At 40.5% G+C, this 16381-nt stretch overlaps 1 protein-coding gene across 4 annotated transcripts in view; it reads right to left on the minus strand.

Annotated features, from left to right (window-relative positions):
* Positions 1-944: 944 nt before the first annotated feature.
* Positions 945-16381, minus strand: part of LOC144057972 (uncharacterized) — a 30541-nt gene continuing 15104 nt past the window's right edge. For 2 of the 4 annotated variants that reach the window (XM_077576020.1, XM_077576021.1), the window contains exons 4-14: positions 14785-15100; positions 14433-14609; positions 12052-12146; positions 11905-11978; positions 9266-9311; positions 9150-9190; positions 9004-9074; positions 8732-8907; positions 5134-5228; positions 4860-5004; positions 945-2415 (exon numbers count right to left, since the gene is read on the minus strand). In XM_077576020.1, coding sequence (XP_077432146.1) covers positions 4882-5004; positions 5134-5228; positions 8732-8907; positions 9004-9074; positions 9150-9190; positions 9266-9311; positions 11905-11978; positions 12052-12146; positions 14433-14609; positions 14785-15100 — 1214 coding nt within the window. In that variant the 3' untranslated portion in view covers positions 945-2415; positions 4860-4881. Of the gene's footprint in view, positions 2416-4859; positions 5005-5133; positions 5229-8716; positions 8908-9003; positions 9075-9149; positions 9191-9265; positions 9312-11904; positions 11979-12051; positions 12147-14432; positions 14691-14784; positions 15101-16381 lie in introns of those variants that run through there. The other 2 variants (XR_013295358.1, XM_077576022.1) reach the window with 2 other exon arrangements.

Raw genomic sequence — 16381 nt, forward strand, 5'->3', positions numbered from 1 at the left:
CATCATATTTTGAAATCAAAATAATCAATTCAAATTACAACGATCCAAAGACCAATCCTTTTCAATGAACGGAAAACGTCCTTTCACCGAGTAAAGACCGCCATGTTGAGCTTTTATTTTGAAAATATTTTATTGTGAAAGGGAAGCGCCGGAAACGTTCAACAGCTTATCGTCTTTACTACACCTGTCCTGCGCTCAAGTATTTTTCTTCTGCTGTTCAAACGACGAAATGTAAATATGTAAAAGTAGATTTGGAGATATAAGTGTGTATGAGGTATGAAGTGACGTGATTGATTAGGCCATTTGGACAGGAAATTATTGAAGTAACACGTCACCTGTGTGTACCAGTTACCTTCATTTAAATTACTTCAGTCGGCATAATTTTGTCATGTGAAGTAAAAATGGTAAGTAAGGCGACACCATTTTATATATTAACTGCTTATTAGATATACATATAAGCGCAAATTCTACTCAAACTGCTCCCCGCCAGTGCAGTTGTGATTGACAAGTCCGCGCATGCGCATGACCGCCTGTCATTGGTAGTGTTTGCGTTTTTTCTTTCAAAATGTCCAACATTACCGCCCATTTTTAAATGTTTGCCTTCTTACAGAACTACTCATGTAATGTTTTTTTTTTTTTTTAATCAGACCAGCCTTTCAGAGGACGAAAGGCCGCTTGTAAAAGCTATCATTGCCCTTTGAAATGTCCTCGGGATGCTTCTGTGCTATAAATAGTGGCCTTGGTTGTTTTCGAAGGGCAGCAGAAAGAGAATGATTCCCCGGAGTGATCCACAGCCCTCCCCCACACCTTGGAGCTATCGTCACACGTCCGCTATTATGGGTCATTATGGAGGACAAACACGGAAGCAACGTAAACACCACTAGGTGCCACTGTTAAGCCAAGTTAATAGATGCACCAAAAGAGTTTCCAGGGTTTGGAGCTGGTAGACTTAAAATATTTTTTGTTTTTATTATTGGATACTTGTAAGCAAAACAAAAAACAAAAAGAGAAAAAAAAATCAGATCTTACTTTCTATGACGTTTTGTTTTTCAGATGCACATTGTTAGAGGCAGCAGGCTAAGGTTACAAGTCATGCAAACTAGATAACGCTTAAGTGTACCTTTGCTATAAAGTTAATAACTTGCAGCGATGCACTGTTTTAAAAAAGGAAAGGGAGAATATATGTAGGATATGTAAACAAAGAAATTGCACTTTCTTGGCTTTTTTTTTTTTTTTTAAGCCACAAGAACTGAAAAATCACTGACCAATAAAAAAAACATGCTTGTCTAAAAAAAAACATTACAAAAAAAGATATACAATCATAGTCTAATGACAACTGTCTAACGTATTGGTCAGCCATAAAAGAACAAACACTATTGGATGATTAACTCTTGTCATATAGTTTTGTTATGTACATGAAATGAAATGTTATGTATTGTACGAATTGAGCAAATGCCTCTAAAGTGAGAACAATCTGTACACAAAAATAACTAATAAAACAACATTATAATGTATCATATAGTCTTATTAGGAGAGATATTGCTTAGACACAAGACAGCATGGCACTTCTACTTAGCATTTCACGTTTGCCATCTTTTTCTCTTTTTTGTTTTGTTTTAAACACCCTGGGACATTCTGATTGTCAATAAAACATTCTCAAAGGCAGTCTGAAGTACATAAAGACACATTTGACCTTCCCTTCATCCCAGGAAGCAATACTTGAAGAAAAATAGTTCACAATAAACATTCCTAGTGTTCATAGATTTCTTTAGCACACACAAAAATAACATCTTTCTTAAAACCTTATTAGAAATTCTTTTGCAGCGTTGCCAAAATTCCTCTAATCAACAAGAACCAGAACCCCTCCTTAATCCCCCCCCCCGTCTTGTTCACTGGCTTGTAAAGTGAAGAAAAGCCAAACAAGTGCTTTTAAGCTGGCGCGCTTCCTCCCTTTTCCTAAAGGTGCAATGTGACTTTGGAAGCTTCATTTGTGACCTAGTTAGCGCTTCCAGCCCGTAGTCCAAGGGTCCGTGTTCTTCCCAGTCTGCTTTAAGGTGCCCAAGAAGTGCAATCCAAATGTGTTTTTTGGGGGGTGGGTGGGCGTACACACTCTTGTTTAGTGTCTTTAGCGTGCTCGAGCACTAGTGCAAATTAATTTCAGCTGGTCTTTTTCTGTTGATCCTCCCTCCCTCTCTCTCTCTCTCTTTTTATTCATCCCGGACAAAAGATGTGTTGCCATGGTTTCATCCTTGGTGTGATGCCCTTCAGAGCGCGCCGTGATGTCTTTCTCACGTTTTGAAATTCTCCTCGCTCCGCTCTGGCGTGTTGCTGTTGATGTTGTCGGTTTCCCAATCAAATGCAGAACCTGTTGGTGTGTCCTGCGGCGTGCCTGGTCCCTTTTCCTCTTGAGTGCACCTGCCTACACAGACGGGAGATGCTGTCAATCAATCAATGCTTGTACAGTGAGTAGTAAGGGTTGAACCGATTAGTTGACTTTACGACTTCGGATATCACGGGTTTTTTGCAGGGATGTGATTTGACCAAAGTGAAATTATCTGAAAATTTAGCCGGGGGTCTGGGGGCCGCTGGCACCCAGCTAGGTCCAGGGTGGGGGGACACGGGGGGCAAAGCCCCCCGGAGCTCATGGGTTTTCCGTGTTTTTAAGTACTTTCAATGCACTCACATGACAAAGAAATAGACAAAACAACAGCATAAATTTTCAATGTATATTGAACTATCCCATATAAAATGGCAGTTTTAGTCAACTCAAAATCAGTCACATTCAAAAACATTGGACTGTCTTTGCTTTTAAAAACTATCACTGAGAATATCATCATATCTAACTAATGTGATTACTAAGTTAACACATAAATAATGTTGAAGAGTTCAAATTTCATGAACAAATAATTGTATCATAACCAAATGAAAAGTAACTCACATTAGAGCATACCACAAATGTCTTTGTTATAGCAGAAGATGTTATCTGTCGGAGTCATGTGCATACACAATGAACTACTAAAAAAAAAAAAAAAAAAAAAATCGGAATTTTTTTTTTGGGGGGGAGATAAAAAAAACGGAATTCCGCGAATTAGCGGAAAAATCACATCCCTGTTTTTGCCACCCCGTCTTCCAACGGGCCAATTTACAAAGAGGACTTTCATCTAGCCCGTCAGCTGACAAGAAGGCGGCACAGCCTTCATATATCTGCACATGTCTAAGAGGCTAAAAAAAATGCTGGTTGGCGAGTCTTGAATCAAGGTGCCTACTGCTTAAGGGACAGTATGTAAGTCATTTTTGCCATCTGGTGGTAATGCAATAATAGAATGCAAATACCTTGGTTTGAAGCGCACACACACTACAGTGCCTCAGAGACCACACTTTGCAAGCTTACTACCAATAACTATGTTCACTAAGTTTGTCTCCTACAGGTATCCGTAGAAGAAAGATGGCGGCGAAACATGTCAGCCTCTTGTAAGGCGCGGCACGACCTATGCCATATAAATAGCGATTACTACAATTATATATTAAAAAGAATGTATGTTGATTTGATAGAACTTTTTTTTTTGCATATTGCTTAATTAAGTGTTTTTTAATGAATGAACATTGAAAAATAGAAAATGTCTTCACACTGTTCCTTTTAAAATAAGTTTTAATTTAAGACTTTTACAAGCTTTTTAATTCCTTGTGAAGTAAAATTTAAGAACAACTTCACAATGTTCTCAATTTCCCATCTTGTCCAAAGTTGCTACAGTACACATTCATGATTGCAACTAAAATGATTGCGCAATGTGCCCAAACGACTTATTTGGTGAAGTATTTTTTTTAAGACTGTGAATTAATTTTAGGATTAGAGACAATATATCCGAATGATAGCCTAGGCAAACAAACCAGAAGGAGTAGCACATTTCATAGATAGTTTCATCGATAATGGTCTCTGGATGACCATTCCAAAAGTTTTGTTTTTTCTTTTATTTGTTTTGAACATGTGCTTGCCAGCTAAAAGAGAAACATTTTCAGAATAGATGTGGTTTTGGCAGAAAAAGAACTGATATTCAGAAGTAGAGATAGCTAGCTTAGCTAGCTGGATAGCTTAGCTAGCTGGATAGCTTAGCTAGTTTAGGTCGGTGGATAGCTTAGCTAACTTAGGTCGCTGGATATCTTAGCTAGCTTAGCTAGCTGGATAGCTTAGCTAGCTTAGGTCGGTGGATAGCTTAGCTAGCTTAGGTCGCTGGATAGCTTAGCTAGCTGGATAGATAGATAGATAGATAGATGGATAGATAGAGCCATCCATCCATTTTGTAACGATTGAATTCAGGATCACAGGTGAGCCTAAGCTGACTTTGGTTACACTCTAGACTCATGTAATTCCTACCTATGGACAATTTAGAATTGTCAACGAACCTAGCATGATTTTTTTCCGGAGTGTAGGAGGAAGCTGGAGTAAGTGGAGTAAACATACAAAATGACAGAGAGATGAAATTCAAACCAAGATCTTGACTGGAAACTTGCCACATGATTTGCAAAAACTGCCAGAAAAGGCTGGCATGATGCAGTTGAAAAGTTCCACATATTACCGTAGTCGGGTTTGGCTCAAAAGAGGAATTCAAATTTCATTCAGTATATTGCGCATGTATCCAAAATCAACAGCAAAAATAGTTTTCAAGAAGAAAATTCAAGTTTAGGAATGGCTAAACCAGTGCACTGAACTAAATCCAAATGACCAAAATGACTGAATGTTGTCATTTATTCAACCATCTATTTGTACTTTTAAGATTTCTTCTTCTTTTTTTCTTTTTTTTTACACGTCCGTGTTGACTTTGTATAAGCAGTGCCAAGTTTTCTTGTGTCTGATGCTCCACTTGCCTCAATGTGTGCGTTAGCTTATGAATGCTGCAGGGTCAAAAGTAAATCGTTCAGCCGCTTTCTCCTCTGCTCTCTTCTGCATTCTCCCACTTTGTCTTCCTCGCCCTCCTCCTCATCTTCATCATCTCCTTCCTCTGGGGGCTGCAATGAACAAGATCAGCAAGATTTAAAAAAATAAATAAAATAAAATACTAGTCGTGGATACAAATTGGAAGACTGATCAGATTAATCATCATTCTAGAGTATTTTTGCATGCATGTATGCACTTACGCGGGGGCTGGCGGTGAGCGAGCGGGGGGTGTCATCACTGCCTAGGTGGGGGTCACTGCTGGAAATCGTCACCTCCACCACCCCCACTGGTACATCTGGAAAGAGAATAGAGAGAAGTTGTACAGTATTTTAGTCAGGGGGATCCAGGAAAGAAGGAATTTAGATGGGATAGAGAGCTATTAGGAACGTATCATTGTGATCAATGTGATCATTAAAAAAACACAGGGCGACTTATTGGGAGATGGGGGCTATTCGGCCAGGGGACACTAGGTGAGTAAATTCAGCATTTTCTCATTATTGTCATGTTTCAGTTCTGTGTGGTTAGGTTTTTGTTTGATTTTGGGTGTTCATGTTCCTTTTTGTCTGTTCTTAGTGTTTTTGTTTTGTGTTCCTTGTCTTTCCCCTCGTCTCGTTAGGTGTAACCACGGCCGCCTGTGTGTCTTCCACAGGTGTGTCTTGTCAAGTAATTAGTGTTGGTGTATTTAGTCTGTTGTGTCTGCCCAGTCAGTGTGGGAACATTGTCTATTTTGTGTGGAAGTTCGTGTGCCAAGTCTTCGTCCTCGGCACAGCCAAGTCTTCGTCCTCGGCACAGCCAAGTCTTCGTCCTCGTCACAGCCATAGACAAGCCATAGTCATAACCACGCCACAGCAAGTCAAGTCACACTCGTTCCAGTCTTGGCGACCAGTCAGGTCACGTCCTGTTCAGTCTTGGCGACCAGTCAGGTCACGTCCTGTCCAGTCTTGGCGACCAGTCAGGTCACGTCCTGTCCAGTCTTGGCGATCAGTTAGGTCAGGTCCTGTCCAGTCTTGGCGATCAGTCAGGTCAGGTCCTGTCCAGTCTTGGCGACCAGTCAGGTCACATCCAGTCCGGCCACGGCGACCAGTCTGGTCACATCCTGTCCAGTCATGGGGACCAGTCAGGTCACGGCGACCAGTCCGGTCATGTAAAAGTTCCACGTCTTGCCCTTGATTCCTGTCTCACTGCCTTATTTCCCTGCATTTGGGTCCACCATCCCTCAACCAATCACACCTACCCTAAAAATAATGCACTTTGTCTCACAAAAGAACAACAAATGTTACAATCCTGTCCCTCCATCCATCCATTTTTGTTTTTCTTGAAACCCAAACTTCAGAATTGTGATGCAGACAGTCCACTACCCCGCTATGTTCCCCATCTATCCATATTCATCTGGTCCAGGGATGCTCATGTTCTTTGCCCCTTGCCGCCTCTTCTAGTTCCACCTGGTGCACTCACTAGCACAAATAATAAAATAAAACCTAGCACAAGGCCAGAACTAGAGTGTGAAATTAAACACCAGAGACTCACTTCTTCTATCCTAGAAAAGTCCCACTTTAAAAAAATAACAACAACAAAACAAGACAGCTACAAGTGTGGAAATACGCAATAGAGAGACCAAAGTCCCAATTCTGTTTCAATTTTTGGGCTGATAAATGGTGCCTCTAATGTTAGAAACTGCTGGTTGGACTTGTCCAGAACACCTCAACAAAGAGGTGTCAGGGGGCCAAACGATCTTATTTAGGAACTGATGGAAGCGTCTCCGAGGTAGCTGACAATTGCTTTCTTTCAATAAAACCCGACTGAAGAAGCGCGTGTCAAATGTCACACCCCTGTTTGGACATTCCCTTACACACAGGCGCCATCCCACCTCAAACCCCATTCCGCGTCAATGTCAGCAAGGTGGGGAAAAAAGGCAGTCGAAGGCACTGCTTGGAAACAATGCAGTAGATCTCATTCTATTGTAGCGGCGTACCGCCACTTGTGGTCCTCATTTGCTCTTGATTGCAATCAGTCAGGGAGACTTTGGTGCAAAAAGAGGGGAAAAGCTGCCTGCTCACTTTTTTTGGACACCAAAATGGATGACAGAGGGGGGAGTTTTCTGCACACTTAAGCATTCTGTGGTTGGAAAAGCACTTAAGTTTGTGCTGCAGAGAGCCAACAATGTGAGAACGAGACAAGCATATACTTTTAAAAGGAAAGACACACGACACTCACATCGCTCGAACCCAATCGTATATGCCAGTCAAAATTTGGATGCACTCTCATTAAAAAGCATCCAAATTCTAGACTGGTGCTTTTATAGCAAGAGGAAACGCGATGATAGCTATATAAACAACACTGTACAGTAACTGTGATGTCGTGATGAAAATGGTACAAGCGTCTCAGTTGTGACTGCTCAGTGGCAACAAATCATGATAATGTCAGCTCATGTTTAGTGTTTTTGTGATGAGAATCCCCTCCCAGGAAAACACTGTAATCTCCATCTGCACTTAACCGAGTCACGTCGTCACTTAATGGTGAGTATGAAACTTAGTGTTATCTTTTTCTTTTTTTTTTGGGAGTTTTACTATAGTGATTAACTTCTTTTCACACTTGTAGGACAGTTTAAAAAGCATGATGCAAGTCGACTGCCTTGAAGAAGACTCCCTTCCCAGTTCATTATCAAAGGGTGAGTAGTTTTATATGATTTTACTTCTTTTTTTTGTGTATTTTAGGACTGGGCGATTAGTGTTGCCAATTTAGCGATTTGGTTGCTAACTACATTTACCAAAATGTCCAACCCCTTTAGTGACTATGTTTTCCAAAAAAAAACAACTTTAATTCTTATTGTAAAATGGACAACGTGAATGGATTCTTGAGTCAATTGTGCTGAATATTGCTAAAAACATTGCACAAATTTATACTGTAAAAACAGTGATTTAGTGACATGTTGGAAACCTTTGGCCCAAAGGTATGTTGTCGCGTTGCTCCAGAGGGCTGGAGGGGGGTTGCAACATTACTCTTTCTCTTGCATATGTACCAGCTGAATCGTGATGGGTCATTAATATTCATTCATATGCTAAGTTCTAAATATAGTAAGGATTGTGTTCTAGTTCTGTGTTAGTTAGGGGTTATTTTATTATATAATATATTTTATTTTTTGAAGTCGACATTGCCCAGCCCTGGTTTATTTATTAAGTATTAGGTATCCATTCCTATGGGAAAATTTGTCTTGAAATATGAACAAGTCGCAGCTTGACCAGCATCCCTGAACAACCAGCGTTTTACCATTAGGGTTCCATTAATGTATAAATCAGGGATGGGCAACTGGCGGTCTGCTAATTTTCTTCCTTGTCCCCCTGTCCCCCCCCCTCACAAAAACTAAATTGGGGAAAAACCGGGAACCCCCCACCCCCCCCAAATATTAGAAAATATTTTAATGAGAAAAAAATCAACGAGTACGCAAATTTGTGGGTGCCAAACTGCAAACATGCATTGATTGATTCTTTTTAAGTTGTAATATCACCATTCACCACTAGATGGCATGCATGGCTTAGTAAGCGACATGAGTAGAATGCAATGCAGGACAAACAGAACTGCAATAACATTTTGAGTGAGTTAATCTAACATCTAAAATAGCATTTTTGGTTAGGAAGTGTGTGGTCCTGTGTGGCCCCCCCGAGTAGCACTGATGAAAAATTGTGGCACCCCTCCATCAATTATGTTGCCCATCCCTGATCTAAATGTCGCAAGGAAGCATGTACTGAGCGTGTGCCACCTACAGAAACAAAAACTAACACACACATTTGCTTCATGGACCTGACTTGATGTAGCTATCGTCCCCACTGGCTCCGTCCCCGCACACGGCACGCCAGTCCCTCTCCTCCGCCTCGCTGTCCCCCTCTCGCCTCCCCTCCATCCTCAGTCGGATTTGTCGCTCCCTCACCAGCTCCCAGTTCCTCACCAGGAACACGCGATGTGTCACCACGAAGCTCCTGACCCACATTGGAACACATCAGCCGCGAGTGAGTAACATGGCCACACGTCAGATAGCTCTCACTCAAATGTGGGCCGCTGTTTGATTCCCGTACCGCTCATCGCTGCTCAAAGGCTCCATGTCGAGGTGAGGGAATAGGCTGGCCAAGTCACCCGAGCTCTCTTCCTGAGTGAGGAAAGACCGATAAGTACTGAGGTTGCTTCATATGCAGCAGTAAATAAACTTGTCATTGACTCTCACCGCTGTGTGCTGAGAGGGAAAAGTCCTCTCTTTCAGTCGGCCTGTGTGCGAGATATTCATAGTGGTATCGTATACGAGTGCATTCATTTGAAAACATCAAGTTCTGTAATACTCACAGTAGCGACGCTTCCTCTTCAGAGGGAAGGCAGGTTGCCTCTGAAGCTATTGGGGAAATAACATGATTAAAAATTCAAGTTGTCTCACAAATGGTGAATACTGAGGTGCAGTCACAATGGAATGACATGAATTGTTGACATCACGTTACGGGGGAGGGGCACGGTTTATGACAGAGTTTGGGTCCTATGGGGGCGTAACCCAAATCAGGGATGTGATTTGACCAAAGTGAAATTATCTGAAAATTTAGCCGGGGGTCTGGGGCCCCCCGGAGCTCATGGGTTTTCCGTGTTTTTAAGTACTTTCAATGCACTCACATGACAAAGAAATAGACAAAACAACAGCATAAATTTTCAATGTATATTGAACTATCCCATATAAAATGGCAGTTTTAGTCAACTCAAAATCAGTCACATTCAAAAACATTGGACTGCCTTTGCTTTTAAAAACTATCACTGAGAATATCATCATATCTAACTAATGTGATTACTAAGTTAACACATAAATAATGTTGAAGAGTTCAAATTTCATGAACAAATAATTGTATCATGATCAAATGAAAAGTAACTCATATTAGAGCATACCACAAATGTCTTTGTTATAGCAGAAGATGTTATCTGTCGTGTGCATACACAATGAACTACTAAAAAAAAAAAAAAAAAAGAAGAAAAAAACGGAATTTTTTTTTTGGGGGGGAGATAAAAAAAAGCGGAATTCCGCGAATTAGCGGAAAAATCACATCCCTGCCAAAATTGTACATTAGGGCTGGGTTTTAAAAATAGAATAATATTAAATCAATTTTGCTTTTCAAACCTGATATCGATTCATAAAACCATGAATCGATTATTTGAATACAGTATCTCTTTTTCTCATAAATAGAAAATATAATTTTAAATGCCTTTTTTTTTTTTACTTACTGTTTTCTTGAAATGTACTGTTCACATGAATTTAACTCATTCACTCCCAGCCATTTTCACTGAAACAACCCCCTTCGCTCCTGGCTGTTTTACTGGATTTTGACAGATTTTGCAAGCCCCATAGAATATTGCTATATAAACATGGAACCTACCAAAAGAAAGATTCTCTTTCTTCATCAGGAAGAAAAGTACATTGTATCTGTTTCCGTTTTGCAGCAATTAGCATTACAATATAGCTAAGTTTCCTCATTATTCACAAATCTGTTTAAAACAGTGGGGGAAAGAGCTTTTTGCAACATGGCCCTGGTTTATCTCTTATACTCTGCTGCCACCTGCTGGCCGTTTTTGTACTAACTACAATTGCTTCAAGCATTCTCTTCAGTTCAGAGGTTGCATCAAAGCCTTCTGTATGCTCTAGCATAAAAAAAACATTCAAAAAATGTATAAATACGTCTTTGGGAGCATGGTAATATTTTAAAAAGAACGTAATTATACGTTTTTGGGAGCAAATAAGTAAAAAATAATTGATGTTCCATAATTAATCAATATCTTATTGAAGTGAAGTGAATCGAATCCCCAAAAATCTAAATCGAATCAAACTGAACTGTTGTGAATCAAAATCGAATCGATTGAGGAAATTGGAATTGATGCCCAGCCCTAATGCTAAAGCAGTAGTTAAGTCATAAGTACAGAAAATGTGTATTTATGTATGAAAAACACTCCATCCAGCCATCCTGTTATGTTGCCTTTAAAAAATAAAATAAAAATAAAAAATATATATATATAAAAAAATATTGATCACCAGCCAATCACACTTATGGACAATTTAGACTCTTCAATGAACCTAAATGTTAGTGGAATGAGAGAGGCAGAAAATCAAAATGCCAGAATTGGAACGCCCTACCTAAAAAAAATAAATAAATAAAAAGAGGCGGATGTGCTAGGTGCTAGCCACTCATCCACCAGATATGAAAACAAGCAAATGAAAAGCCCTAAGTGGCGGTAACTGAGTGTGCATTCGGAAAATCGAACCCACATACAGTATCTGAACCTGGTCATCCCCAGATACCGTAAAATATGTTCCCAAGTGGCGTTAGGACGGAGAGAAGTAATAACTCACCGCCCCCAAATGACCCTGGCCTTTACTCTTTGATCAAAGTTAAAATCCAGTGAGTAATGACAACGCCATTCTGCACCATTAAAATGACAGACAGAAATTGCCAGCAACTGCCGTCTTCTCAAGCGCGAATGTTGGAGAAAAAAAAATCTGCCACAGAGTGGAAATTCCCCCAAAATAGATTGGGCACTATAACGCAGCCTAATCAGTCACCAGATACCACTTGAATTGTGTCACTCAACTCCACTTGATAGTCTTTCAGAAGAAAGTCATGCCAATAAATGTTAGCACTAAGAAATATTAAAGCTCACCAGTCGCAAACGAGCTGCACATTTAGTTCTTTGGATCAAATGAGAAATGACAAGACTATTGTGAGCCATTCCAGTGTCAGAGCAGAAATAACCGCAAACTGCAATCCTCTCCGTAAAGGCTGAGTTGCTTTTCTGCCCTGAAATGTCATGCAAATTACGTCCAAAGACAGAAAATGAATTTCTGTGATCGTGCCTTCGACCTTGCAATATTTTGGTACCAGGCACACAATGAAAGACGACGCCAAGTCCAGGATTTAACTTTGCTTAAGTGTGCGTGTGCTGGAGCTGCTTGTTACCTGTTTGTGCTGCCAAAGCCACATGACATCATAGGGTAACTGGAAATGAATCCGCTTCATCCTCAAGTACTTCCCTGTCAGACACAAGCACGAGAATTTGGATGATTGAAGCGCCGTCACCTCATCTGCTTCTCCTCCCAGACTCACCAACATGGAGGGGCGCTGGTAAAAGGCTGTAATCCCGCTCGCCTGCTTTCAACTCCGAGGCCCCTCTGGAGATGAGCTGCGACTGGGAAGGAGAACTGAAAATCAAGGTTGAACAAATTAATCCAATGAATGTATTGTGGAATGTTGTACAATTTGGAATTTAACCAAAAACAAGTAGGATTATTACAAACGAATTGATTATCCTATCGATTACTCCATCGATTACTCAGGTAATCAAACTTGTTACATATGCATGACTGTTAACTCATTCACTGCCATTGACGGCTATAGACGTCAAAAATTTATTTCACATTTTTTTTCCACTTTTGTTAACAAGAGTAACCTAGAAATTTTTTTTATTGTGCATTTATAACAAATATAAAATTTGTGATTAATCGATTAATTACAATTTTAAAAAATTGAATCATCTGACGCCCCTAATTCTTTATAATCTTATCTTTTTTTTTTAAAATTAGGGGCATCAGGCAATTACAATTTTTAATTGTAATTAATCAGGTAATCAAACTTGTTACATATGCATGACTGTTAACTCATTCACTGCCATTGACGGCTATAGACGTCAAAAATTAATTTCACATTTTTTTCCCACTTTTGTTAACAAGAGTAACCTAGAATTTTTTTTTATTGTGCATTTATAACAAATATAAAATTTGTGATTAATCGATTAATTACAATTTTAAAAAATTTAATCATCTGACGCCCCTAATTCTTTATAATCTTATCTTTTTTTTTTAAATTAGGGGCATCAGGCAATTACAATTTTTAATTGTAATTAATCACATGACTTCACTAGTTAACTCAAGATTAATCACAAATTTTATATCTGTTCTAAATGTACAATACATATTTTCTAGGATTTCATACTCTTGTAAACAAAAGTGAAACTAATAGTTCAAATACTTTTCTTTTTTTTTTACGTCTATAGCCATCAATGGCAGTGAATGACTTAAAAATGTTACTTAAATTTTGCTTGTATAGCTAAAAAGGACATCAGGTCTGCAGAGATTGTTTATATTTTTAAGAGGAGGTTCAAGACACAATGGGCTCTTTGCACAAATTCACTACTTCCTAAACTCAATAACATTACTTCATTTCCTGTCTTTCATGATTGGACAAACTGATTAATCCAGGTGTGTCTGGCCATTGTCGTCGTGGTTACTGAGGTCAGGCACACCTGGATTAATCAATTTGTCCAATCATGAAAGACAGGAAATGAAGGAGTTCAGGAAGTAGTGGATTTGTGCAAAGAGCCCATTTAGGTCGTCGTTTAATTATCTCACTGTCCTTTAGCTTTTAGATCATTTTATCAGTCTTTTAGCTTTTTATTTTGTTGTCTTCTAGCTTTTAGGATATTTAATTCTGTTGCCTTTTCGCTCCAGTGTTTCCTCATGGGGGGCCTCTGTGCTGGGACGGATGGCTGGCCTTCTTATCGGGGGAGGGGGGGTCATTCTGGGGGCTCCTACATTTTGGGGGACAGGGGGTGGCCTCTGAACCTCTGTGTAGGGCCTAGCCCGGTGAATCTCTGGGGGGGGGGGCTCTGGGATGGCGGCACTCCCTGTGGCCGTGAGTGCCTTGGGTGTTTTTCCTCACATGGTTTTTCTGTGCTCCGCCATGTCTTTTATAAGATAGTTCTCCAGGTTATGAAAATCCACCCATCCATCCATCCGCTTGTCCTCACAAGGGTCGCGGGGGGCGCTGGAGCCTATCCCAGCTGGCTTTGGGCAGTAGGCGGGGTACACCCTGAACTGGTTGCCAGCCAATCGCAGAGCATTGAAAAGTGCTATATAAATAAGCTTTTAAAAGCTTTTTTTAATGGTGAGTGCTTGAACCTGGAACAGATTATTTCTAATGTGAACCAGTGTCCCTAGACAAATTGTGTTTAAAGGGGAAATCAACCACCCCCCCCCCCCCAAAAAAAAAAAAATCTTGACAATAATATGTTGTATGCAGTCCCGCGATTCTAAATACGGTATTCTGGTTAATACTGTGTTAGTGCAATATGAGTTACTGTCGAGTGAAAATGACATCACAGTTGCTCAGGTCTCAGGTAACAACCAATCACAGCTCAGCTTCAGAAAACAGGTGAGCAGTGATTGGTCGTTGCCTGATCCCTGAGCAACTGTGATGTCATTTTCAGTCAACAGCAAGTGGCAAAATGGCTGCCTCCTGAGATTGATAAAAACGGCTGGATTTTGCTTCATAACTGATATTCTACAAATGTAATAATCAAAATGTCATGTTTAGACGAGTGAGGTCACACATAACATAACATTGTAAAGAAATATTTAAGGTTGACGTCCCGTTTAATCTTCGAGGTTCCGCTGTATAAATGTCGTCACCGAGATGAGCTAAGTGCTTACTCTGTCATTTTGTAATCATCCGAGTAAAGACCAGCTTTCAAAAACGTCTTCCTGGGAGGACCGTCTTCACTCTTGTCTCTTTGGACAGCAGCCGGTTGGGATGCGGGCTGCTCGGCGGCCGATTGGCCAAAACATTCGGCGGGCGTGTCGCAGCGCCCCGTCTCGTCCTCGGCGACACTAAAGGGAAAGCATGAAGCGAGAGATAGAGCGACAGGGAGGAAAAAAGAGAAAGAAGAGGCACTGGTTTAGCACACAGTGCTGAAATGTGGCCGGTTAATATGAGAGTTGGTTACACAGCAATGAGAGGCTGAATTGTGAGAGAAAAAAGTGTTTGTGATTGGAGAGCATTTACCTCTGATGACAGGGAGAAGCGTCATGTTTTCTCTTTCGTCCTCGCTTCCTCTTGGCCTGCGGCTCCAAATCTGTCACCTGCTGCACCGAGCTAACATCCGCTCCGTCGCAGTCCGACAGCGCTCTCCTCGCGCCAGCATCGCCGTTATTACGGCTGCACCCTCGCAGGAGGTCGGGCGACGGCAGAGGGGGAGGCAAAGTGGAGGGCAGGGGGCGTTTCCTGGGTCGACCGGGTCTCCTTTTGTTTTTCACATCGTCGCTGTGTGTCTTTGGCACACCTTTGAGCTGCCCGCGGCTTCTTGGGTCACCTTGTAAAGCTGCAGTCGGTGTAATGGAGAAGGGAGAGGGGGAGGGGGAGGAGGGGGTATAATAAGTGGCAGGGAGGAAATGAGACAGATGTGGATCAGTGATGAGGCCTGCAGGAGGTGTGAGGTGAGACCACTCTAGGCTGACTCATGCAGATGGGCCACAGATTAGATGAGTCACAGCATTTTCTCGGCCCACGTTACTTCTGGGAAAGTGATTTATATACGCACGCACACAAAGTAGGGGCAAGATCTGGAGAAGCACATCAGCAATTTTTTTTAAGCAGAAATGTGTCCAAAACTGTTTACTTACAGGGTCAGTATATTAGGACATTGATACACCCCCCCCCCCCAAAAAAAAACAAGTTTTAGTTGCTTACGCAGTATGCTTCGGGTTATTGTCCATCTGCACTGTGAAGCGCCGTCCAATGCGTTCTGAAGCTTTTGGATGAATATAAGCAAATAATATTGCCTGAAATGTTTTAGAATTCATGCTGCTGCATTTGTCAGCATTCACGTCATCGTTAAAGGCAATTAGTTCTACAGCCTGACTGTATTAACATTCTATTTAATGATGTCATTATTGTATACTTTGATAAAGTACAATATTTTTCTTCAAAACATTAATATCATCACTGCTATGTAAAAAAAACACTATTTTTTGTCTTTTTGTGTGTGGATGTTTTGAGAAGTCTGCATTCATACCAAAAAACATGAACATTTAATAAAAATAAAAAAAGAGACAAAAATGGACGTGTTTTTCACATAGCAGTGACAATGTTTTTGTTTTGCTGGAACAGATTAATGGTATTTTCTTTCATTTGAATGGGAACAGTTGATTTGAGATATGAGTGTTTTAAGTTATGTACTTGGTTACCAGAGATTGGAAGTAACAAAGTACAAATACTTCATTACTTTACTTGAGTAGTTTTTTCAGTACTTTGTACTTCCCTGAGTATTTATTTTTTAGACTACTTTTAACTTTTATCTGTTACATTTTAACATGAGAATCTGTATTTTTTACATTTTCAAAACAAGGTCGTTATTTTGTTTTTAAATGCATAGAAACAATTCAAATACTTCACCTGGAAGAAAAATCAGCGTCAATGGCTCCTGGCTCCGCCAATCATATGAAGCGTTACACATGGCCAACTACATCTCAGCTTGTGATTGGCTCTGCGACACGCGATCACATGACGTGCAATTGGCTGGATTAGAACCCGTAAATATGAGGGCAATGCGTGCCGCCACTACAAAGGATAATTTAAACTTGACAGCTAGTCCGAGAGTCAA

Source organism: Vanacampus margaritifer, chromosome 9, assembly GCF_051991255.1.
Source record: "Vanacampus margaritifer isolate UIUO_Vmar chromosome 9, RoL_Vmar_1.0, whole genome shotgun sequence".
Lineage (NCBI taxonomy): Eukaryota > Metazoa > Chordata > Actinopteri > Syngnathiformes > Syngnathidae > Vanacampus > Vanacampus margaritifer.